This window comes from Lupinus angustifolius, chromosome LG08, assembly GCF_001865875.1.
Source record: "Lupinus angustifolius cultivar Tanjil chromosome LG08, LupAngTanjil_v1.0, whole genome shotgun sequence".
Classification (NCBI taxonomy): domain Eukaryota; kingdom Viridiplantae; phylum Streptophyta; class Magnoliopsida; order Fabales; family Fabaceae; genus Lupinus; species Lupinus angustifolius.
Genome location: NC_032016.1, coordinates 17647073 through 17674039, shown reverse-complemented (window position 1 = coordinate 17674039; position 26967 = coordinate 17647073). Strand labels below are relative to the sequence as shown.

At 36.1% G+C, this 26967-nt stretch overlaps 1 protein-coding gene across 1 annotated transcript; it reads right to left on the bottom strand.

Annotated features, from left to right (window-relative positions):
- On the bottom strand, nt 461-25123 carry LOC109354956 (GPI ethanolamine phosphate transferase 1). The gene is made up of 18 exons (XM_019597802.1): nt 24712-25123; nt 23692-23883; nt 23457-23612; nt 20805-21098; nt 18306-18523; nt 18126-18200; nt 17648-17714; nt 16978-17300; nt 16340-16573; nt 16070-16257; nt 15113-15254; nt 14912-15020; nt 7865-7967; nt 7574-7766; nt 5228-5326; nt 5087-5145; nt 1492-1597; nt 461-1001 (listed from the first exon to the last, which is right to left on the bottom strand). Exons 1-18 carry the CDS (start codon nt 24926-24928, stop codon nt 837-839), a joined length of 2940 nt encoding a protein of 979 aa, XP_019453347.1. The 5' UTR covers nt 24929-25123; the 3' UTR covers nt 461-836.

Here is a 26967-nt window from a genome sequence, read left to right as displayed (position 1 = left end):
AAATGAAAACTTCTCGAATAAAGGGAAAAAAGATACATATCAAACATTGAATAGATCGAAGAAGATAAATTATTTTCTATATAAGGAGATATTTTATTCTCTTGTCTATTACATTCTTAGACCTGGGTACCTACTATCCAATTTTTTATTAAATGAGAAATGCTAGATTGACACTACGTTTTCTCATATCTTTTTATTATACCCGTCATATAAAACTAAGTGTAGAGGAGAAATTAATTATCTCGACATAAAATCAGGGGGGAATAAACAGCTACGTCAAAGACTGTTAAATCAAACAGTAAAAAATTACGTTTCTAATTGCTTTTTGGACTGGCAAATCAGCAGAAACAAAATGACCAATCATTAATCCCATAAGGTGAAATCAGTTATATGGACCGAACGATGAAATCACTACGGCCTGGACTCTGCTCAAAGTGTATAACTCAAATACCATGGGTAATAATGTATAAACAAAAAACTTCATATGATAGTTCTGAATTCCATATTTTGTCACAATATATTGAAGGCCATTACCAGAGTTCCTTGTCAATGCTAGAGTGAGTACTAATGTAAACCACAATTTGTTAAATGCCAAAATTGTCAGCTCTAGCTGTATGCAGGTCAGAGAGCATAAGTAAGTTCCTTCAAGAATGATGTGTAGAGTCATTTCCATGATGATAAGTTAGTTGACTTGCGATCTGTTTGTAAATTGATTTTTGGAGCGTAATTGAGGGAATGAGAAGGTTTATGAGCTATGTAATATCCTTATCAGATGACTCTGAAGCATTCTCTTTTCCTTCTTACCCTTAGAGCCAGATACCTAAATCGAATGCGCTCTAATTTGCCTTTCGCGCAGATGGCACTGTTGAATTACAGTGGAGATCTTTTGTGTATACATTTGTAAGGGCAAATAGTAAAAGAACAAAAACAACTTGGGCACTCACGATACCAAAATGACTGATACTATTACCAATTTCCATCCAACTTCCTTTATTTCGAACCTGCAAACCATCAAACTCAGTATTAGGGTACCTGTCCTTAAATGTATATATCCTCAGGCATTAAAATTAGCAAATGAGAAAGAATAAGTTTATATTAGAAGTTACAGTGAAATGAAAAGAAACCAAGACACTTGAGACTAACCATAATAATAATAAAGATTTAACATTGCAGGACTTAAATTTAGTAATATTAATTAAAAGAAAAGGATCAATAACAACATGATCATTTCACATTATACTGTGTAGGAACTAGGAATCTGTTAAAATATGACCAAAGGGGAAATAAAAGACAACAGTTGATGGTAAGGGCTAATGATAAAAGGCACTTGTAACATGTAGGGTATTTCTGACTGTTACCCCTTACATTTACTATAGTGGAATGAAGGAGCATATATTTACAGTATAAAAAATCAAGAATCATGGGATTTTAAAAGAATTTAGAGAAAAATATGGAAGATAAATGAAATTTTGAAGAATAGGGTGAGAATACCAGGAAGAAGAAGTGAATGGTCATCACGTCTGAGAATAATATAACGAGAAAATAGCATCCCAACCTTGGAACTTTGTTCAGTTTGGTTATTGCACTAAATGCACATCTGCAGTTCCATCCATTGCAAGTTAAATATAAGATGGACATGGACAATTGCACAAAAGATTTAGAACCACAACAATAGTTATTAGTAATAATGTCAGTAAAAAACAAAGGCCAAAGAAAACGTTAAAACCTAAAGCTGAATAATAATGTCAAAAGCATTACTTCAAGAATTTAGAATTTGGATTTACACTATACTAGAGAAACAAAATTTCTCCTTCATAAAAACAAAACAAAACTTACCAAGTGTTATTCTATGAATAAATGGAATCAACAGATGGGATATCCAAGATGCACAGTGTGCAACACATTAGTGAAGTGACTGATCTAAGAACAACAATTAGTCCTTAGGGCTTACTTTGGACATTTTGTGAAATGTTAGATTCCTTGTCATTATTGTAAATATCATTTAGGTAGTCAATAGCGCATGATGCCACTGCCTTAGCAAAGAGTAGAAAGTTTTCAGCAGTTCCCTGCGATACAATGGTGGATAGTGGCACGGATGACCGTAACGCCTGTCGCAGGTCAAATAGCAGTGGAATCACAGGTCACGACCCACTTCGTGTTTTGTTGCGAGTGGAACCTGATTTTAGAGAGAAAAATCCTTTTTGCCCCCCTTTTTAATACGTAGCAGGTTTTTCCCTAGGGTTTTAGGTAATTTAACCTCACCCTTCTTTCCCTTCTACTTAACACCTTGATTTTCACAGGCCACTCGATTTTTATTCGGCTCTATATTTCTTCTTGCTAATTCCAGTATACATATTCAGTTGCTTAAATGTTCTTCACAAGCATAGAACAAAACTACAAGACTTCCTAATTTACGAACATACTCCATCTTTTATGTAAAATAATCGACCGCTATCTAGCATCCGGAATAGATTACCTAGCATATCATATCATGTAAAAATAGGGTTAGCATCGTCAAGAATGTTTTAGATTGATTTTGTAATTATTATGTCATCATGTCTCTTTTCACTAATTTATCTCAACATGGTATCTAAAGCCCCTAAAGAGAGGTGATCCTAATCCTTCATACCCAGTCAACCAATTTTCACCAATGAATTCTTTCACCCAGACCAACCATGTTTCAACTCTGGTTGTCGGCCCTTCTTTTTCCCCTCCTTTGTCATCTTGTCACTCCAGCAACCTCGGAAATGTGCGATTCCCATGTTCGATAGAAGATTTAGAAGAAAAATGCTCACAAAGTTAACATTCCCTGCAATGTTAAATTGTGAAGGAGGTAGTAATGTTGGATTCCCACCTTTTTAGATAAGGATTTTGGACTATGATGGAAATACTATATTTTTAGTGTGAAATGACTCACCCTCTACTTTCTAACATCTCATATTTAGTGAAGGATATTTTGACAAACAGTCATATTCTCATGCATGTTTTATATCAGCAAGTAGGGCAACAAAGCATGGAAATGGAACTTAATCAGGTTTCACATTCTCGGAAATGTGCTTCGAAACAATCCCCATACCAAACTTCACCTTATAAATTTAACCTAAAATGTTCTTGATTGTGAGATTTTGTCAATGAACATGATTTATGATAGAGCATTATTGCGTTGTTTGGCCCATGTACCCAACCCTACCTAGTGGGATTAAGGTCCGGTTATTATTGTCATTGTTGTTCTTAATTCTAAGATCATTGAAAATGGGACATTAATGATCAAGATAGAGTGGATGTGTGTAAGCTTGAGTGGTGAGGTCCTTCGCATATTATTACTAATCTTTTTGTTACAAGTATGAAAGGTACAACGCTCATGGTGATAAGGATGCTAGGAAGCCAAGCCAAAGGCCTTGAAGATAGCCACAAGGAAAACATATTTCAACAAAGGTGTTTGGCAAAGGAAGGGTGTGCTCCTTGATCATTGATGGAAGGTGCTGCATAAATGTAGCTAGTGCAAGGATGGAGACTAAATTGGGCATGGAAACTAGGCCAAACTTGCAACCTCACAAGTTTCAATGTATCAATGATGAAGGTGAACATCTTGTGTGATATGGTGTCTATGGAGGCAAGCCACATACTTCTTGGGAGGCCATGGCAATTTGACAAGGAAGCCAACCATGACAGAAGAACAAACAAATTATTCTTCAAGAATGACAAGCTCAAGCTTACCATTGTTCCTTTACCTCGAAAGGGAGTGCATGAAGATCAAATCAAATTAAAAGAGAAAATAGAGTGCAACACAAAGTGAGCAAAAGAGTGATACACTTTAGAGAAAATGGATTGAAACACATTTGCATGAAACACTTGAGAGAAAAAGAGAGCTTGATGGAGAAACACGAGGGAAGGAAAGCAAGAGAGAGAAACCTTGTGTGAGAACAAAGAAATTTGTTTGAAAATATTCTAATGTGTTGTCTAGTGATGTCTGCTTGAATGTGTAGAATTTTGAGGAAGAGGCTCTCAAGGAATCACCTTATTTTATGCAACCTTTGAAGAGGGTTAAATACATTGACATCACCACTGGTGTACTATTGCACATTCAGCCCTCTTCTAGAAGCCTGAATTCAAGAAGACATTCACATGGAATTGGTAAAAACCTTTTGATTTGTCAAATATGTATGAAAACCATGTTGCATTGTTCAATTGTATGGATAAGTTTAGATGATTAGATAAAGGTTTAGGAGTTCTTTTGCCTTTCCAAATTGATGATAATAAACTATAACATTGGAAACACCCTAAGGCCATGGAAACTCAACCATTAGAAGTTTGTATGAATGCCTTGGCCAAGAATGAGCAACCAAATACACCTTTGAATAGGAATTTTAATTGTCTTGTAGATAGTTTCACTAATTATGGGAACCCTAACTTTGACCCATGTAAGGAGATCCATTCTAACCATGCATATTTGACTCATTTGGGAATCCTACCATGGACACAAATTTGAAAATGCAATAGACATATATATATATATATATATATATAGAGAGAGAGAGAGAGAGAGAGTTAAGCATGCTTGCATCATTTTAGAACTATAATTTGGATTTTCTTAGTTTTTTTGTAGTAGGAATATTCATGGATTTGTTCTGAAGAAATCATGTGGATTATTAATGGTTACCAACATGCATAAGGTTATCGAAGGTGATTTTGTGAAGGTTGTGTTTGATCATAGAGGTTGGGATTGATCAAAATAGCAGGAGAATAAGTACTTCACAAGGACATGCAAGGACCAGTAAAGATGTTTGGATTTGAAGACAAATCTTTTCCAAGTAGTCCACGAAAACAATTTGCTAGCCCAACTTAACGAAATAAGAGGCTAAGGGGCTGCCATCATGCCCAAGAAACAAGGCCATGCTTAGGTTTTAACTCGAATTTCAATGATTAGGCTTCCATAACTGATGTCCATGAATTTTCCCCTCATTTAATTGAGATGAATCATAAAAAAGAAAAGTTCTTTTTCGATCAATTTTAGGTTAGTCTCAAAGAAGTAGTGTTGTGATACATATAAGAACAGCATCATTCAATAAATTGCAAGTGCACTTACATGACTAGCATGAAGGGTATAAATAACTTGAAGATGAGTAGCGCTGCCATAAGAAATGGCTGCAATTAGGAAGAAACCTTATCAGTTAAAATGTTGATAAAAAATAAGTATTATAAGAAAACAAGTTCAAATTTCACTTACACTGAAGATAGTAATGAACCGATATACAGATGAAATCTCGAAACTAGCAATACTTGCAAAATTTCCCGTTCCAAAGAAGGCAATGTTGAACAAAACCATCTGCATGAATCGTAGTTTGTTTAAATGTCAAAGTAAGGACCAATTTCACTAATATCCACTTAGTTAGACCTTATCTGATTTACATTATGAAATATATATATATATATAGAGAGAGAGAAAAAAACATGTAAACATAGTTCTATATGCCTTGGTTGGCCTTGAATCTTAATAAACACTGGGAAACAACTAAATAAAATCTGTTTCAATAAATAGTCCTTTTGATTATCTACAGTCTCCAATCCATTATACTACTTGTGAAGGTATCCTAAACATGTGATTGCTGCAAGTTGAATCATCTACATATTCTGCACCAAAGCATCCAAACTTGTTTAAAATGCACTTCCCAAACCATATCCTTAGTTAAGACTTAAGATTACCAATTGGCTATCTGACTGAACATTTTTATTTTGATTATGATAGTCAATCACATTATTAAAAATCATGCAATTCTAGTTTCAAAAGCCATTGATCCGGTCATATTTGTTAAACATTGTGTACCTATGAGAACTGTAGGCATGTGAATAATGTTGATTGTTTAGGTTCTTTGTACCTGAACCCACATTGGGTACCTTCGCAGACAAAAATAAAAAACACAAACTTTTATATCCCCCTTTTTCCCTTGGGAAATAAGAAAGAGAGAACTCCAAAACATGTGACCTAGGTCATGGTACTTGTCTGCAGTGGCCATTCTGGAGTAGGATACCATCTGGTGTTTCCAGTAGGTTGCCAGTGGAATCTGGTAGGTTATGGGCAGACCAGAACTGGGAGGAGTTCCGACAGTCAAAATATTGGCAGGCAGTAAATGCTAGGTGGTGGTAGAGTGATTTAGTGTGGCAGTCTCTTTACCAACACAGACAGCAGGATATGGACTACACTGTATTTTCAAAATTCAGTGAACCTTAAATTCTAGTGGTGATAAACTGATAACATTACCACCCAGGCACCCACTACTACAGTGTCAAAAATATTATGGCAAAATCTTCAATCCCTTTCTCTGGTCTGAAGATTATCCTTTCTCCATACCAAGATAGGAGATCTTTAATATGGCAGCCAAAAGTAAAAATCACTTGTTAAGTCCTATACCAAGTTCAAACATCTTTTTGAGGAGTTGAATTCCCTACTTCCAATTACATCTGATGTGAAGCCATTGCATAAACAATGGGTCACGGGAGCAACTTGCTGCCAATCACTCGCTAGATGGATATCCTGCCCAATCAGCATTGGAGTAGCTCATAATCTTAGTATCACCTTTACCCACATAAAGTTATCTTTACCAGGAACATTTTTAATGTATTCGAGCATACGAATCACAGCGGCTCAATGAGCATCACATGAAGTATTCATGAACTGACTTACAACACAAATAACAAAAGTAGCAACAGGTCTAGTTATTGTAAGGTAATTCAGTATGTCAAGCAGGCGCCGATGTCTGCGAGGGTCTGAGTGTCTCCCCCGAACCCGAACCAAATTAACATTGAGATCATAGGGGCATCACAAGGTTTGCATTCTAGCATGTCTATTTCCTCAAGAATGTCCAAAGTGTTGACTAAGAATAATGCCACAAGCAGATTGAGAAACCTTAAAAACCATAAATATATTGAGAGGGCCCACCATCAATTCTGTATAGAGGATTCTAGATCAACTTCAAGGATTTAGGCGTTCAGAGGAAAGTGGAAGGCACGGTTCAAACGCTGCAGAGGAAAGCTGCTCCATTCCATTATGCAATTTCTAGTTACAGGAAGGAATGCAGATTCATTGTGAAGACTGCATCCACTCTCATACTTGCACTACGCTGAAAATGGGACCCTGGGGGAATTTGTTTTTATTCTCTTTCTAATCACTTTGAGGACAAGGTGAATGTTTCCGAGGGTATTGTTATTTGTTAGGAACAGACCAAGTGGGCCCTACTGGGCCAGCTTCTATTAGTTAGGTCTTGTTAGTAAAGTTGTTCAAGTTAGTTGATTAGTCTAGCATACTATAAATAGAGAATGCGAATGTAAAAGGATTATCATTGGGATTGGAAATGAAAGAGAAGTTAGGGAGAGTTCAAGGTCTCTCGAATAGAGCTACGAGGAAGAGAGTTTCTGTAATTCTATGGTGCTGTACCTTACTACTGTCCAGATTTTCGTGATTTCAAGAGGAGTGAGTGTAATTAAATTTACTCAGAAGCCAAAAATGAAAGGATGTTCAAATTTAATCAATTACAAAATATAAAAGAAGTAAGACAATGGAAAGAATAATACTTACAAAAACCAATGGGATTCTCACATCAGATAGCTGCAAAGGTCTATTACCATGCCCGAGGATGATGGAATTATTCGTAACGTTTCTGATGGGATCTGATGACTTGTTCACAATATTTAAGTTAAGAAGTGTATTTTCAAATAGTATCCATGCCATAAGTACAAGAGCAAGGGCAGCATAAAATACGGCTTCATATCTGCACAGGTTTCAAGAAGGAATAGGTAACATGTATGCTTCCTTACATCAAGAAAACAAAAAGCAGCCAGAAAAGAGTCCAGTGCATGAGAATTATACCCAATGGAGAGAAGAAGGAATGGAGGTGCAAAGCCAAGAAATATTGAAGTAAGTCGCGATAAGAGGCTATTTTCTGAGAATAGTGGCAGCACCATTGAAAAACCTAAAGAAGAGGTGGTTAATATCATTCAACATTGAATCTACAATTTTAAATGCTTTGAGTGCAATTATGAAAAAAAGGGTAAATATGAATGTAAGTACTCACCCTTAGGAACATATAAACTATTGTGGACTATTAAGTAAATTGTACAATCAAATGGCAGACCATATACTTTATACAAATAATATCAATAGCTAATAAAATACTAAAGAACATAAATCAATTAAGCTGACTAAATTCAAAGTTTATAATTGATTTATCTAAAAGGCAGGGTTGAGCTAGAGAGTTCTCATTGGGAATCCAAAGAAGGCAAGTTATATACCGTGTTAATAGTATCCAACTAATTTATATCTTAAAAGAATAAATCCGAAAAAATAATTATATAACTTTGTAACTATTATTTGTTTATGAATTTTGTTTAACTATTTAGTTATCAATGGTATGTATTTCTATATAAATGCATATTTTCATTATCAAACTATTAGAAAAGTGATTCAGTTATTTACTGATCACATGTGCAGTTTGTTAGATTCCTTTGTTAGAGTTTGTTAGAGAGTTTGTTGTTCTGGTATCTTCCCTTTTCTCTCTATATAAAGGGTTTTGATACTTCTTGTAAATTACAAGTTTTAATATACAAATTCAGAATCATTTCTTCTTCTTATCTTCTTCACGTATTCTTTAGTTTCTTATTTCTTACATGGTATCACGCCATGGCAGCCACAACCACCAACACTGGCACGATTCCTGCTTCACCACCACATTCTCCTTCTGCTGCTTCACCGCTTCAAGCGGTTTCTTCTCCTCTTGTTCTTCCTCTCCCTTCTGTTAAACTTACAGAGAAAAATTACTTGGTGTGGCGCCATTTCATGCTCGCAACCCTAACTTCAAATAGAGCTAACAGATTTGTCTTAGGAACTGAGATTCCTCACAGATTTCTTACGGAAGATGATCGTCTCATTAATCGCATTAATCCAGTGTATCTGCGATGGGAGGAATTGGATCAGACAGTTTTTTCCTGGATCTTGAACTCTCTCACTGAAGGACTGCAACCTCGTGTTGTTGGATGTCGCCACTCATGGCAACTTTGGGAGGAACTTGATTCCTATTGCAACTCCCAAACAAAAGCACGAAGTCGTCAGTTGCGTTCTCAGCTTCGTTCAATCTCCCAGGGTTCCAGTTCTATTTCAGAATACTTCACCACAATTAAAGGACTTGTGGATGCTCTCATCTACATAGGAACACCGATTTCTTCAGCTGAACACATCGATTATATTCTTGATGGTCTCAACGAGGAGTATCAACCTGTCATCACCTCTGTTGAAAGTCAATTAGATCTTCCCACTGTTCATAACCTAGAATCATTCTTACTTACTTTTGAATCGCGACTTGAGAAGAATAGAAGCAAAGCTCTCTCAGACGCTCTTTCAGTAAATGTTGTTGTGCATCCTACATCACCGCCGTCTTCAAAAACGGTTAACTCGTTCTCAAGGCAAGTTGCAAATCCTTCGCAAACGCCTCCCTCTCACTTCTCTATCAGATCTGAATCGCAGAATCCAGGGTTCACAAACGACTATGGACGTTTCAATGGATATCGTGGAAGTCGTGGTGGTGGTAGGAACAGAGGTGGTAGAAGTTCTGGAAGGTTCTCCTCCTTATTCTGCATCTACTGTAATCGTGTAGGTCATGATGTTCTCTCCTGTTACTATGCTCCACCAAATTATGGTGCATCTCAGCCTCACTCTTCTTACCCACTGCCACGTCAGCCATCTCATTTTTTTAATCCGAATGGGCCTCCTTCACATGTTCCAGCCCACTTCCTTCCTGATTTCAACACCAACTTCTATCATCAACCATACATTCCTGGGTCTTCTTATTATTCAACTCCTCATAATTCTCTCCTTGGGCCTGGCCCAACTCATTATGGAAAACAGGCTCTCCCTCACTATGCAATGACTGCCACAACACCTCAACATATTTCACCCTCTGCCATGAACACTAAGAAGGTCACGTGGTACCCTGATTCTGGAGCCACCAACCATTTGACTGCTGATCCAGACTTGTTGTGTGAACCAGCTGAAGTATTCTCTCATGACCAAATTTACATGGGTAATGGAACTGGAATTCCTATTATTTCTGTTGGCTCTTCTTATTTTACCACTGTTACTTCACATAACACCTTCAAATTAAATAATCTTCTTCTTGTTCCCTCCATTACCAAGAATTTGTTAAGTGTGTCACAATTTACAAAAGACAATTGTTGCTATTTTGAATTTCATCCTAATGTTTGTTATGTCAAATCACAGGATTCTAATGTCATATTACTAAAAGGATATCTCACCAAGGAAGGACTCTATGCTTTCCGCGGTGTTCTATCTACTTCTGTGTCCTCTTCCACTATTACTTCTTCTAATTGTAATAGGACTAGTTTCACTGTTTGTAATAAGGCTAATTCTCTGTCATGTAATAAATCTACTACTACTTTGTGTAATGAGCCTAGTTTACATACATTAGTGTTTTCTCTTTGGCATTATAGGTTGGGTCATCCCCATGAGTCTGTTGTTAAGAATGTTTTGAAGAATTGCAAAATCTTACACACTAATAAAACTGTGTCTGATTTCTGTTCATCTTGTTGCATTGGTAAAACTCATAGACTTCACTCTGCAAAATCTTCTACTGTTTACAAATCTCCTTTTGACTTAGTTTATGTTGATCTATGGGGACCTGCACCTGTTTATTCTCAAACAGGGTTCAGGTATTATTTTTCCATTGTGGATGCTCACACTCGGCATACATGGATTTTCTTACTCAAACAGAAATCTGAAACTCTCTCACTGTTTCAGTACTTCCTAACCTATGTTCAAACTCAATTTCAAGTCACCATTAAAGCTGTTCAGAGTGACTATGGAGGAGAATTTCGTCCATTTACCAAATTTCTTCAAAGTCATGGGATTGTTCATCGCATTTCTTGCCCTCACACTCATCACCAACAAGGCACTGTTGAAAGAAAACATCGGCACATTGTGGAAACTGGGCTAACTCTGCTTGCTCATGCTCATCTTCCATCGAATCTTTGGGATCATGCTTTTGCAACAGCTGTGTTCCTCATTAATAGACTTCCATCATTTTCTCTCCACAACAAATCCCCTCATGAACTACTCTTCAAACATCCACCAGATTACACTCTATTCAAGGTTTTCGGGTGTGCCTGCTTTCCTCTTCTCAGGCCCTATGCTAAACATAAACTTCAACCCAGAAGTTCCGAATGCACCTTCCTTGGCTACTCTCCTAGTCACAAAGGCTACAAGTGCATGTCACATGATGGAAAGATCTACATTTCAAAAGATGTTACTTTTAATGAACACATTTTTCCTTTTGCTGCCAAAGGAAAATGTCAGTCCAACAATGGAGATCAGTACTCAACTTCATCTCTTACTGGATGTCATATTTCTCCTATATTCAATTTTCATGATACTCACACTCTCTCTGGAGAAGCCTCTGAGGACACTCATACCTCTGGTACTTCACCTATACAAGATGTGACTCCTCTCCTCTCCTCCCCAAGTTCTAACACTCCCTCTCTAACTGTCAGTCCCACACTTGAATCAGATGATTCTATTTCCTCCTTTGCAAACCCCTTACCCTTGACTACTGCTCCTGCCTCTCAATCCTCTCATCCTATGCAAACCAGGTCCAAGTCAGGCATATTCAGATCTCGATATCCAAGAGTCCATCTAGTTCATTCTGAACCAACCAGTGTCAAAGCTGCCTTAGCTACTCCTCAATGGCAGCAAGCAATGCAATCAGAATATGATGCCCTCATTAAATTGGGTACATGGTCTCTAATGCCTCTCCCACCTCACAAGAGAGCAATTGGGTGCAAATGGGTTTTTAAAGTCAAAGAAAATCCAGACGGAACAATCAACAAGTACAAAGCTCGGTTGGTTGCAAAGGGTTTTCACCAAAAGCAAGGGGTAGATTACAATGAGACGTTCTCTCCAGTTGTCAAGCCAATTACAATAAGGGTTCTTCTTACCCTTGCTGTCACTCATCAATGGATGATTGAACAGCTTGACATTAATAATGCCTTTTTAAATGGCATTCTTGATGAAGAAGTCTACATGAATCAGCCATCAGGATTTCAAAACAAAGACAAAACTCTTGTGTGCAAACTTCACAAAGCCATTTATGGTCTAAAGCAGGCTCCAAGGCAATGGTTTGAAAGGTTAAAAGGTTCCTTGGTCAAGCTTGGTTTTCAAATTAGCAAATGAGATAACTCTATTTTCATTCATACCTCTAAAACCTACAAACTATATGTTTTGGTATATGTTGATGACATAATTGTTACTGGATCATCATCCCTCCATGTTCAAAAACTCATCAAAGAATTAAGCTCAACATTTGCTCTAAAACAACTAGGACCTTTGGACTACTTTCTAGGTATTCAAGTCAAACACCAAAAGAATGGGCATCTGTTTCTCTCTCAAGCTAAATACATCAGTGATCTTCTTGAAAGGGCTAACCTCTCTACCTCTAAGCCTTTTCCTACTCCTATGGCTAACAATTGTAAACTAACTAAGCATGGTACTGACTTCTTTGAAGATCCTACCTTCTACCGATCCATTGTTGGTGCCCTGCAATATGCTACGGTCACCAGACCCGACATCACCTACTGTGTGAACAAGGTGTGTCAATTTCTTGACAAACCTTGCAATTCTCACTGGACAACAGTAAAAAGGATCCTTAGATATCTCCAAGGAACTCAGACTATGGGGTTAACAATAAAACCTGCTTGTCTCTCATCCAATCTATCCATCACAGCTTTTTGTGATGCTGATTGGGCCTCAGACATTGATGATAGAAAGTCTACATCGGGGGCTTGTCTCTACTTGGGTCCTAATGTTGTTACCTGGTGGTCAAAGAAACAACGTACTATATCTAGATCTAGCACAGAAGCAGAATATAGAAGCCTAGCCTTGGCCTCTCAAGAGATTATGTGGCTTGAGTCGCTTCTCAAAGAACTACAAATTACCTATCACACTCCTGTTATTTTCTGTGACAACTTAAGCACAATAGCTATGTCTCACAATCCTGTGTTACACAATCGTACCAAGCATATTGAACTAGATTTGTACTTTGTTAGAGACAAAATACAAAGCAAGACTCTTATTGTCAAGCACATTCCCTCAGAATTTCAAACTGCTGATATCTTCACAAAGCCTCTACCTAACACTCAATTCATCATCCTCAGAAATCAATTAAAAATTCAAGACTTCAACTCCGCAGATTAGTCAAGCTCTGAATCATCGGAGGAGTCTTGGATTCAGGGGCGTATATTAGAAAAGTGATTCAGTTATTTACTGATCACATGTGCAGTTTGTTAGATTCCTTTGTTAGAGTTTGTTAGAGAGTTTGTTGTTCTGGTATCTTCCCTTTTCTCTCTATATAAAGGGTTTTGATACTTCTTGTAAATTACAAGTTTTAATATACAAATTCAGAATCATTTCTTCTTCTTATCTTCTTCACGTATTCTTTAGTTTCCTATTTCTTACACAAACAATAGTTGAATATGAACAATGCCAAAAAAAATTAGATAAGAGAATATTACAAAGGGAAAAGAGAATAAGGAATCTTCCTAGAAAAAACATGCATGGGAACAAAGACATGAACGTAGAAAAGCTACACTATCACTCGACGTCTAAAATTTCAAAGCTGGCGTAATAGAAATGGTAGCTTATTTCAGCAAATAAAATTATTAGATGGCAACTCCAAAAAAATTAAAAACAAAAACTAATTAAATACTAGTGTAATTTACAATTTCTAGTTTATATAATATTGCTCATTGGAGATACAATATTAGAATTGGAATATCATATATTAGAGATTAGCATTTATTCTATACTTAGTTACTTTGTAATTGTAGAATTAGTTATTAAAACTAACTATTAGCTTATTAGAGAAGCTAACCACCTACTATACATAGAGGTGTACTTCTCTCATTTGTATCTAACTTTCATTCTCTTCAATAATAGTATACATTGGCAGTTACCACTCTCTTTTCTCTTCTCTCACTCTATTAGTGTAGTTCAGTTTCAGTGTAACTGATTGTATATTGTGAAGCTTGTAACTATTAGAATTCTTCTCACTCTTGTTACCTACAAATGGGGAGCACATCTGTTGTCCCACAAGTTATACCATTGCATTTACCATCAGCTTATAATTGGTTGAGAAAATGTTTTGAAGTTAAAAAGTTAATAATTAATTATTTATCTGACCAATCACGACTGATGGTACATGCAGTGACAATTTGTGGGACAGCAAATGTGTACCCCTAGAAATGGGCTCTAGAACAGTTAAATGTTAACAATGCATTCCTCAATGACCTACTACATGAAAAGGTATTTTTTTTTGTACTACCAAGGGTATCCCCACCTCTTTAGGTAAGGAACTAATCCATTTCGGGGTTTGGGGTTGCCCCTCCCAACAAGTGTCGCTCCCAGGAATCGAACTCTCGACCATGGACAGAAACAAAAAGGCTGAAGATTGAAACAATTTGTAATATGGCTTCGGGTCCACACCTAAAGTTAAATAGATGTTGGAGGACTATTACGAATGTATTTTATTTATCAACAAAGTTCCTCAAGTCAGTCCTCCTAACACTTCTTACCTTGGTAAGAATTATCGTCAAACAAGTTTAAGATTTGTGTCAATAAAACAACTAAGATGTGATAATCAAACAAATAAATCCAATAATATGAGTACTTGCTATAAAACAAGAAACTGTCTAAAGATTAATTTATATTATATCTTCATATCAGTACTTGGTGATGCAAATAGGAAGTGATAATTTATTTTAATTGATATGCAAAAATTATACCCAAACAATGATGGAACTAAGTACTGAATGGAACTAAGAAACTCAAACAAAAGGATGAGAAACAAAACTATACCAGCAATGGACCAATTTACCAACTGGTGCAATGCAAGCAACTCTTGCTTTTCAGTTCTGTGAGATGTTGACAAATACACCATGACCGAAGATAAAGCAACCAACAGAACCTGGTGATGGACAAGAATGGTAATAGGGGATTTCCCAGTCATTATACATAATTAAGCTTCCAAATCCAATGGTAGAGAGTCATGATATACACCTGTGTGTAAAATAGTGATGAAACTCTGGGACTTTTCACCTCACGATTGCATATACTAAGCCAATACTTTCTCCCACCAGCATGTAGATCAAGCCACCTTGCAGCTATTCCTATGATAATGATAACAGCCCCACTACCAACCCTGCAAACATGATAATTTGATATGCTTAATAGTGTTGTTTGGGTCCAGAATATGCTAGACTGGTGAGACAGAAAAAGCAACCAACAAAGCACTTCCGACCAACAAAAAACAAAGCAAAAAAGGAAGGGGAAAAATAGCAGAAGAAAGAGACAACCTCAACAAGAGAGAAATGAAAGTAAAAAGTTGAATAGATCTTTCTTGCATTATAGATCAAAGAAACATCTCAGACCCTTGATGACAAAAACAGAGAGTAGAAAACAACTTTTTGAACCATGAGTCCAGGTGCATTTGTGTGTTGCTAATGCCATTAAAAGCCAGAATAATGACTGGAAAGGAATTATAGCATGAAAGCATTTCAACTTTCAAGATTATTGACTAAGACTATTAGAATCAGAGAGTTTACTTACTCAAAACATGATCAAATTCTAATATTGGTTTCCAACTGAAAGTCCTGGAAAATTAGGGTACTTCAAAATGCCACCAAGACCACAAAACAAGTAATTTAAGAGATAAAGAGGTTTTATGGAGAGATGAAAAGGGATAAAGGCATGTCAACCTGAGCTAGCAGGTTCCTTTATTTTTAAATACGTACAAAGGGAAATTAAAAATAGATATCTGCAAATTATGTTGCTCAAGTTCCTAAATCTAATTGACATGAAGGGGGGAAAGGATATCGGCTTTATTGTCATGTTAACAAAGAGATATGTTCATAAAGTTCTGTTTGTCTACCATTTTCATAAATTAACCTTTGGTTTTTGCTTACATAATAATGCCTACGCTGTGGGAAGGAAACATACTAGGACAAAGTGACTTACACCAATTGATTATTGTCAGGAATTTCTGCTGGCATCAATGTGAAAACGGACAGAAACCAACATGCAACCCAAACATATATTGGTATACCAGATTTCCAGGGAATTGATTTTAAAAGATATACAGAAGCTGCAACCCCAGCAATTAAAAAGCACACAGTATAGAGTTTCCTCTCAGTGAAGCTGTTAACCTGCAGTTGGAACCAAATAATTGGCTCATCAGATGAATTATAATCTTACTAGGTTAGAAAATATTAGGATAAACACTGATACCAGGAACTCAAGAATGAAAACTGAGAGGGCAGTAGTAGCTAGGAGCTTGATGACAATATTCACTTTTCTTCCAGATAAGTGTTTCCATAACACATTTATAAACCGGTATTCACTAAATATTTGCACCCATGAAAATGAAGTCATTATCATGTACATATGGTAAAGAGGAGGAGAGTGCTCCAGCAATAATAGCGAACTAAGCATGGCCGTTACCACACATCCATATAGATAAATCTGCAAAAGATAAGATACACGATTTAATTAACTAATGCCCATTAAAGGGAAAAAAGTGATGCTTATATGAAATCAAATTAATTAATTATTATCTACTGCAAAGCCATGAAATTTGCATTTTCATCTGTATATCAATATGTGGATGTATGAGTGCTTAATACATCCAACTCGGTTGGTAGAGTTGCAAAACATGAAGTATAAAAGCCCAGGTCCAAACCTCGGGTAGTGTCCCCACCCCTTACACACACCATAAAGAGAATAAAAAATGTTTGCCGACTAAAAAACAGAAATATCAGTAAGTGTTTCTCTCTCTTTATTTTCTTCCACTTGATGTAGCATGAACCTCACAAGTTAACATAACTAGAGATAACATTTTGGAAAGTCTAAGCTTACACAAACATTACTTTTCTATGATGATTTCTCTGAACTGCTTGCTCGACGCCAAAAATATTTCCTGGCAATGAAGTATATGACTGCAGCACATGAAGAACAAGATACAACATCCAACCAACATACCCCAAGGTAATTACAGACATAAGCATCAGCCAGTCATAAGTCTGAAAATAGTGAAGTCCTTGCAATGCTAAACTTCTGAGGTTTTGGGATAAGTCCATTGCAGCATCATATTCCTTAGACAATATCAGGTGCTCAATTTTGTCCAACATTGAAGAATAATGTGACAGTGGTTTGAAAGGTTTGAAGTACAAAGAATGTGACTGCTTAATATCTGAAGTTGTCAAGGTAACCGGCACCAATCAGGAATTTTCCAATCCATTTCCCTTCTACATTGTCATCAAGAAAAAGAAACATCACTGTTTTATTTGTATTTTCTTATATTACATTCTCATGAATTGGCACCCAGCAGACCTTTTATATTTCCTCATTGAACAATGGTTATACACCTGTCGGCATATTCTTGTTTATTATGGAGGAAAAAAATATTTCACTTGAAATTTGAAACATCTGATAATCATTTTCAGTGGCACCAAAGCAAAGCAGAAGATTACATGCTTACAGATTCAAGGAAAAACCAATCAATATCATAGAAAATAAATCAATGTACACAAAGGATACATGATTTGCGAAGAAACTGGTTCAGAATTTCTTTTGTATTGGCTAGAACAGCTTCAACTTCTTCAGCCTGGAACATTATATAAGTTAATAATAAATCTTCGTCAGACCATCCACCCATTTATATGCTTCTAATTTCCTATCCTTTCACCACAAGAAGCACATCCAGCAGCCCATAAAAATAGGACATAAAATTCCAATAAAAATAGTCAATAAAAGCAAGTTAGCCTGCACCAACAGGAAGTTGGACCAGTGGTGTATCGCCCCATTGGATCCGCAAGTATCATACAAGGTCAAAGACCAAATTTGATCCCAAAAAGCGATACAAGACAGGAGGGGCAACCAAGCACCCCAAAAGGGATTAATTCCTTACTCATAGGTGAGGGGATACCCTTGGTTAACACTAAAAAAAGGCAGATTAGCCATGTTATTCGTGAAAGCTGTAAGAAGTCCTTTAGCAATCAGAACTAAAGTTGGATACCTTGCTCATGTTAATGTAATCTAGGGGTAGACTTCCAACTGAGTTAACAGGACATGGCAGACCAAGTAGTGTAGACTGTAAGAAAAATGAATAAGTATACCAAATAAATGGAAAGGTTGGTTAGAGAAATACTCATCAATCTTTGAACAGAAAGCTTCAAGAAAAAATAAAGTTTACAACCATGAGTGGTGCAATATCAGCCTGATTGACATCCACTCTTTCTATCCCATGCAAGCCCCATTCAGTTGGTGTTGGCGAGTCATGCACATGGTCATCAACAAACCGAAAACCACTATCAGAATGGTTGCTGCTAGACACTGGCCTTGGATATTTGACACCAGCTCCCCAAGCAACAAGGGGAGTATCAGTGTTTGAAGGATGCCCATCTCCATGGCTTCCTATGATTAGGAATAAAATAATTAAACAAATAAAATGGAAAAAGTATCACTGTAAAACCTTATTTACTTCAAAACAGAAATCAAGTAAGAGTAATAAAGGCAAAAAACAGATTAAATACTTGGAAATTGAAGAACTACTTCATGTACAAGGCAAGGACTGACTCCAGGAGCCAATGTCTCGATGCATACTTTTTTCAAATAATATAGTCCTAGTGGGAGAGTTAAGAAAAGGAATAAAAATGAACTAGAATTGTCGAAAGAAGAGAGAAAAGCATAGAACACAATCAAACAAGTAGAAGTGTAGAAGTGAGAGAGAAAAGTAGAGCATGTGTATTGCATAGAATGATAGAAAAGGTAGAAAAAGAAATGCATCCGTGAAGAAGTATGCAATGAATTCTTATGAAATTAAGAAGTATGTTCTTAACACAATCATTTTGTATTGCTATTTAGTAGTCTCTAAGAAGTATGTTCTTAATTTAGAATAAAAATTATGTTTATGATTTTTTTGTGCATATTTTATGTGTGTCATCAATGTACTGTATCCTATATGTTTTTCAAAAATTAGTGTATCATTGTATCGGATATGTATTGCATCTAATACTCATACCATATATGTGCATCCTTGATAACATGTGAGTAGAATCTACTGCACGAAGTTACATAGAAATAGGAAAAGTAAATCACAGGATTCAATCTACTTGGATGTAAATAATAAGTTGGGAGGTAAATAGCCAACAAGAGCATGAGACATAAACAAAGAAAAGATTAAATATGGAAAGAATGTTTTAGGTAAAAAGTAGGAGTAGCACATATTGAAGAAAAGATGATGGAATGTTGCCTAAGATGGTTTGGAGATTTGAGGAAACTAATAAAAGCCCCACTGAGAAGAGTTGTGCATATGGAGGATATCCAGATAAACAGATTTAAAGACAGGGAAAGGAATACTCTAAGAGAACCCATAAAAAAGGCTTGGATTTAAATAACATTTCTCAAATCATGGTTATTAGAAATGTAGAGACATGTTTTAGAAACACGTGGCTTTCATATAAGACGAAAAATATGGAGTGTAAGTTTAGTAAGAGATGGACAAACCCTAAACCCTAAACTCTACTGTAGAGGTAAAAATTGGAGATCATATCATCTCACAAGTCACTAGATTTAGGTATCTTGGGTCAATCATACAAACACGATAAAGAAATTGATAGAGGTGTGACCATAGGGTTCAGGCGGGGTGGATTAAAATGGTGGAGTGTTTCAAGTGTAATATGTGATAGAAATGTGTCACTCGAGCTTATACGAAAATTTTACCACATAGCTATAAGACCCACAATATTACACGGACTGGATGTTCAGCAGTAAAATGTCAACAAGAAAATAAATTCAATATAGAAGAGATGACAATATCAGTTGGATGAGTGGAGACATAGAAAATATAAGATTGAGAATGAATGCATTAGGGAGAAAGTTATGGTAGGTCTAATTATAAAAAAGGTGATAGAATCGCATTTTAGATGATTTGGACATGTGTGGAGGAGACCATTAGAAATCTCAATAAGGAGAGTAGATCAGATAAATGTTAGTCCAATTTCTAGATGTAGAAGGAGATCAAGAAAAATCATAGGCAGAAGGACTAGGAAAGATTTAGAGAATAATGTTTTATCAATGAACATGATTTATGATAGAGTATTATAGCATTGTTTGATCCATATAACTAGCCTACTTAATGAGACTAAGGCTTGGACGTTGTTGGTGGTTATTGGCATATCATAGCATGATTTGATCCTTGAGTTAACCCCATGTAGTGGGAAAAAGGATGTCGTAGATGTTTTATGAAATTAGAGAAGTATGGGTAGCTGAAAGAGATCAAGACAAACTACACCTAAAAACAATCCAAGTAAAGAAATTTAACATTATGCTTTCATATTAAAGCAATAACCAAGATGTGTCAATCTGATGTGTAATCCCATAGGAAGTATAGCTACTCAAGGACTGGTTTTTCACCAAATTAATTTAGATTCAGACTAAACAATTTTTTTTATTTTTTGTCTCTTAAGTCCATATAAACATGTATTTATGTAAAAAATGAGAAGATATAGTTTCCTTGTACAAATACTTTTTCAATTATAACAAGCAGTAAAAAATGCTAGTAAATATGATATTGAGATGTCCTTTTCACAAATTCTTGCTTCAACGTGTTTCAAGCGAAAATTAACATTTTCTTTAATGACACGAATCAAAGGATATTCAGACGTAAGTATGATAAAAGAAAATTATTGCAAACCTTTGTCACTCATCCCATGATCTGCTGTAAAAATATATGCTGTTCGATTATCCTTGAAATAATCTTCAACAAGATTATAAACACTTTCAGCAACATGGTCAACCACCTTTACATTGTTTAGATAGATGGAGGAAAAGGGCCTATGTGCATGGCCATTAGAGTCACATCCAAGCAGGTGCAGAAATACAACAAGATTATCCATCTGCAGTAACTTCTTTAACTTTGAGTCTTCATTGGACCTATTAAGAAGGCTTCGAAATTGATCAAGAGACCACATGTCTAGAAATGATGCATCTGCATTAAGAATTCAAGAGCATTGAATTGATAAATTTATGAAATTAAGGATTAGAGAAGTTAATATATATCACGGCACATCTCTTTTCAAACTTTGACCACACCATTGCACATTTTACAAGTGACCAAATCCTAAAAACCCCATGTCTCAAACCATAATAGATAGAAAAACCATGATTGTTTTTGGATATAAGAGAATTTCATTAAGACAAAGAGAGAGAATACAATATGTATTAGAGTAGTAAAGACACTCTTCAAGATAGTCTAAGTAGTTTCGTTATACTGTTGATGTAAGGCTACACTATGTGTACAGCCTTTAGCTTAAGCACACTGCTCTTAGCTTATGTTTACTACACTTAGTCTATGTGTACTACACTCATTATCTATAAATAAACAACTTTAACCAAGTATCACTTCAGTTAATAGAAAACAGTTACAAGTTATTTTTCTCTCACTTCACTCACTCTCTTCTGTTGAATCCATGGTTTCTGGTATGGTATCCAGAGCTAGTGTCTGATCCATATGCCATTGCTGACACCACTGAAACTTCTGCACCTACTCATACACTGGTGCTGCAACCTCTTCACATGGTTGGGCCATCAAATTTGGTGACTCTTCTTCTGTCATCATGATCAAGCTTCCGATAAGAACTATCTGCTCTGGAAACAATGGGTCAAAGTTGTAATCACTTCGCACAGGCTTGAACATTTTGATGTGAGCCATCAGATTCCACCATGATATCTGAACAACAAAGATTCTGGTTGTGTTAATCTAGACTATCTTACCCGGCAGGAACAAGATCAACACCCTGTGTCATGGTTGTTATGATTGCTATCGGAGTTAGTTCAAGCCTAGAGTTTTTGGTTGTAGGCATGCCTATCAAATTTGGGAAGAGCATCATTTATTTTTCCATAAAACTTAACCACATCCCAAACATGATCCAGGAGCGAAAGGAGTCATTGAGAATTCTATTGTTCCTTTCTAGCCAAATACACCAGAACCGCAAAAAAAAACTTGGGGAGTCAAACACACTAGCATAGTGGTGTAGCGGTCGTTTAAGGCCCTTCCACGGAACAGAGCGGACGTTGCGCCTGTCGTGGGACAAATTGCGGCTTAATCACGATCCAAATCGCGGGTCAATACCCGCTCCAACATTCCTGCCAGTGGAAGACTATTTTTAAAGGGGAAAAATCTTTTTTACCATTATTTTTTAATATTTGGCACGGTTTTTTAGGGTTTTGGGTAATTTAACCCTACCCTTCTTTCCCTTATATGAAACATGTGAACAGCAGCGGGAAAACTCATTGAAGAGAAGCAGCAGTGAACCACAGCAGCTGCAAAGCACGTTCTGTAATCTGCACTTTCAGGCAAAGCTTCTTCCCCTCACTCTGTCCTCAACCTCCCACTTCTCAGGCAAAGCTTCTTCTCCTCCCTTTGCAGTTGCACAACCATGGCCCATCTCCACCACCCACTGCCACACCCACTCCCAGTAGTGCTCCCAATGATGTGCTGCTAAAACCCACCGGAAACAGCGTTGATAGTGCTCTCACTTTAGTATTTTTGTGTATTTATATATGTCAGGTATATATTACTTATAAATTTTCACTTAGTTGTAGCGGCCATCCTACTATAGTGTTTTTGGTATCGACCGCTATGAGCAATTGACTACCTAGAACAGAACAATGCCGAAGAATTTTGTGATCTCCTTTGAAATTAGTAACCTGGAAAGAGTGGAAGTTCATAATGGAGGTCAACTTAGTTGCAAGGTTTTAAATTACGGACTGCATTGGCTGCGATTGGCCAGCTTCAGCCCGCGACGGTAAAGTTTTATGGAGGAAGAAGAGAATGACAATGAAAGACAATAACACATCCTCAAATGAAGACATCAGCAAAGAAACTTATAATTGAAAATGATGTGATTAAGATCTAGCTACAACATGATGACGTAACAAACCAATGAAAAGACGAGGCAAAGTTGTGATGGACGATAGAAAAAGGTGCCAGTAAAAAGATCCAAAAAGCAGAAATACTTAAGAGCTCCCCTAAAAATGCCTATCATTCCAATTGGGTCTTATTTTTCAAAGAAACTAATGATTCTAAAATTTGTATCAAAGAAGAAAACATTTAACTATATATCATATAAATTACTGAAATACATAACAGATAAATTACAAGTTTTTTTCTGAATTTATGTTTTTCTCACAAAAATAAAGAAAACTGTCAATAATCAATTGTCCCAAAAACTTAAGATATTAGGTGAAGGTCAAGGGATAGATTATATTATATCTCAAGCATAATTTGTTGAGAAAGATGCCTTTCAAAATTGAAATAGTGCATATTGAAAAGGTAGTGTCAAACCAGTTGCAAAGTCTTCAAAATCATGTGGATAGCTACCCCAGGTGCTATGCTGCAAGGCACCACAGAAAATTGGAACTATATCAGGACTTCCAAAAGAAATTGTGTGCCGACTTCTGTTGAACACGGAATCAAACTCGACCGGATTAGCCTTCCACCCTGCAGCCAACAAAGTCAATCTATCAGTAGTGCCACCCTGCCGAGAATTAAGAAAACCAAAGGAACAAACAATACCAACCTTTTGTAACTGCACTGGGATCTTCATAAAAGCCAGCAATTATGGCAACATGTCCAGGTCTAGACTCTGTCGGGGGCCGAGCATGAGATACCCCCCAGCGACCTTGTGTCTTAATAATGCTCCTTAGAAAAGGTGCTCTGTAATTCCCTTCCGAATCCGGCTCATAGAACTTGTCAGCACGCAAGCCATCCGCTGCATTGACACTTTTAGCATTAAGGAAAACCAAGAGAATTTCACAAAAATACATATTCAGAATGAACATAGCTCAGTTGGTAAGAGCTGTGGTACACAAAGATGAACAGCTAGATTCAAAATCCGGCAACTACACAATTTCTCCTTCCAGTCAAAAACTTCACCCATATAAAAAATGAATAAACAAACAGGTTGTGTGCAGGTTTAAATCATATCCTCTTACAATATCAGACTACAAAACCAGGTGGTGTTCATGTATCACAAAATACCACTTTAAAGCAAAGTAGTAGCGCCCTAGCGGTTTCGAAAACTTTGAACATCTTAACATTTCCGACGTGATGTCCGTGTGTCACAAAATACCACTTTAAAGTTTAAAGCAAGGTTTTAACAACAGATTCAGTAGCGGTTTCGGAAACTTCTAAAACCTTAAGATTTCTGACCTGGCATCCATGTATCACAAAATACCACTTTCAAGTTTAAAGCAAGTTTTTAAATAAGAGATTCGAAAATTTCAAAAAAGTTGACATTTCCGACCTAGTGTCGTGTATCACAAAATATAACCTTAAATCCGTAGCGGTTTATGAAACCTCGAAAACCTTGACATTTCCTACAATTGTGAGCATAGAGGCATTTGCAGTCAATGTGGACACAATTGCGGGACGAGTCCCAAAACCTTGACATATCGGCATCTGTAGCAATCACGGACCCAGATTTAAAACCTTGCTAATTAAAAACAACTTAACCACATGTGTCAATTTTCTCCTAGTGTAGGAGGATTTGTAAGCGGATTTCGATAAACCTGATATAACATTAAATCAAATGACGTACCAACTAAGAGTACAAGACGTTTAGCAGGAGCAGTGAATCGAGGAGTGACAAGATCAACGCCATGTACAATCGGTGTCTTGAAGTAAATATCAAAGATACTAAGCATATAAACAGCATGAAGGATCACACCTAATACTACAAGCCATATCTCTTTTCTCTTCAACCATTTGCTTCTTTCTTCTGCATCTCTGCTTCCTAATATTCCATCGCTACGCATTCTCTTTCTTTCTTACTTACTTTCTCACTCTTGAAGAAGATGAAGAAGAATTGGATCGAATTACTGAAGATGAAGAAGTGGAGTGGGTAGTGAAGAGCAATGATGTCAGCGGAAACGACGTCGGGTTGATGATACAAGGGAATGGATCAAACCGGAATGATGCAATCGCTTATATTGAATATGGAGCACCGGTACAAATAACTACCCAACTACCCATTTTGAGTTTTAGTAAAATTATATAAATTATAATTTATTTTTTAATTTTATACAAATTATCCATAATTATATACATATATTATAATAAATATCTCTATAGGAGAAATAAGCATAATTTCTTATTATTTAATGAATAAACATTGATTTTCTTACTATTTGGATTTGTCGTCACAATATATCATATTTTGTTTAACTTAATTATATTTGTCATCATTTTTTATTTAAAAAATTATATGTATCCCTCCGACAATAGTACTTAGTATCATGTATGTATATAAGAGTATTATTTTGACATAGATAATTTCTTTTTATCATTAGGGAGTTTTTATTTCTGCTCTACAATATTTCATTTTACCCCTCACCTTCTAGAATGGAATAAGAACACCTTTGGTCATGTGCTTCATAAGAAGAAAGAGCTCATGACCGGTATCAGAGGTATCCAAATAGCTGAGAACAACTAGATACTACATTGATGCATGAGGAATGGTAGCAAAAAAGTGGTTCTCAAAATAAGGGTAGCAAAAAATGGTTGCTCTCCGCCTCGCTCTGAATCTATAAGTTAAATCATCTAGTAACAACTATCAATGACCTACAAAACAAACAAGCACATATATGATCATGTAGAAGGGGTGAGTGATTCTGGACTGAACCGTCAAAACGATTGATATAAATATTTGTAATTGGTTTTGTTCACAGTTCCATATAATTTAGGATGGCGAGAACCAAATTCCAACATTGATGAACAATTAACAAGTAGGTAGTACTTGATAGAAAACAATATAATTTCCCATCTATCTCATAGGCTAGTGTAAGCAAAAGGTAACTACATAAGAAAAGTCCACATAGGACGAATAACATAATGTCAAATATGTATACATATGACAATATTTAACATATTCCCTTAAAATAATGTTAAAAAATAGAGTAATGTCTATAATATAAATATTTATAACTTACAATAATGTTATAAAGTTAAACATTATATTATTTTTCCTATTTTGCATAATATCTTTTTCAGCCCAATAAAAATAATGTATCAAATCAAATTAGAAGGCATTAAATCATATAGATTTTACTTTTCATTTCTTAATTGTGTGCCTAATTAGATTTAACTTCTACAACAAAAACATAATACAGAAAGAGTATAATGTTTCTCCTGGTGTGAGGAGATAACTCCCCTCCTCATACCAATTGCACGATAACACATGTCACACCATTTTAATATTATTTATTTTATTTCCTATGTTTTAATATTTTATTTTTATGAAAAATCATTATCTTCTCTCGCCAGAAACACGAGGGTTTCCATACCAACTCTTCATTTTCACCATTCCCTTTCTTTCACCCACATTCTGAAGTGAACTTTAGAGAAAAATTTCTCATTCATTCAAGCAGGTTCTCCTTCACTCCTCATTCATTCACACAAAAATTAGAATCACACTCATTCATTCACAACAAACATTGTCCTCATCAATCTCACATTCCCTCTTTCATCAAGCTTTTGAAGGTTTCCTTTTTTCATCATTATTCATTTTCCTTACTTATTTCCCCAATTATCCATCTCTCATAAACTTTTTCGTAATTCTTCTCAAAACATAATCCCAATTTCATGTTTATACTTCATTTGCTTATAATTATCTGTAGAACTCGTTGTTCTGAAACTAAAACAGTTGGAAGGTGGTTGAAAGAAAGAAGAGAAAAAAAGAAAGAAGAAAACAGAACTCATAATGCTCAACTTCATGCTGCTATTTCTGTGGCTGCAGTAGCATTTGCAGTTGCAGTCATCACAGTTGCAAGAGCAGCATCATCTACAACCAGTAAAG

Excerpts from the sequence above, each read along its gene's own strand:
- LOC109354956 (XM_019597802.1), bottom strand. The coding sequence starts at position 24,928 with ATGCGTAGCGATGGAATATTAGGAAGCAGAGATGCAGAAGAAAGAAGC. Across the intron at positions 18,524-20,804 it reads TCATGGGATGAGTGACAAAG|GAAGCCATGGAGATGGGCAT; the intron begins GTTTGCAATAAT and ends TCCTAATCATAG. Across the intron at positions 1,598-5,086 it reads ATACCCTTCATGCTAGTCAT|ATGTGCATTTAGTGCAATAA; the intron begins GTAAGTGCACTT and ends ATGGAACTGCAG.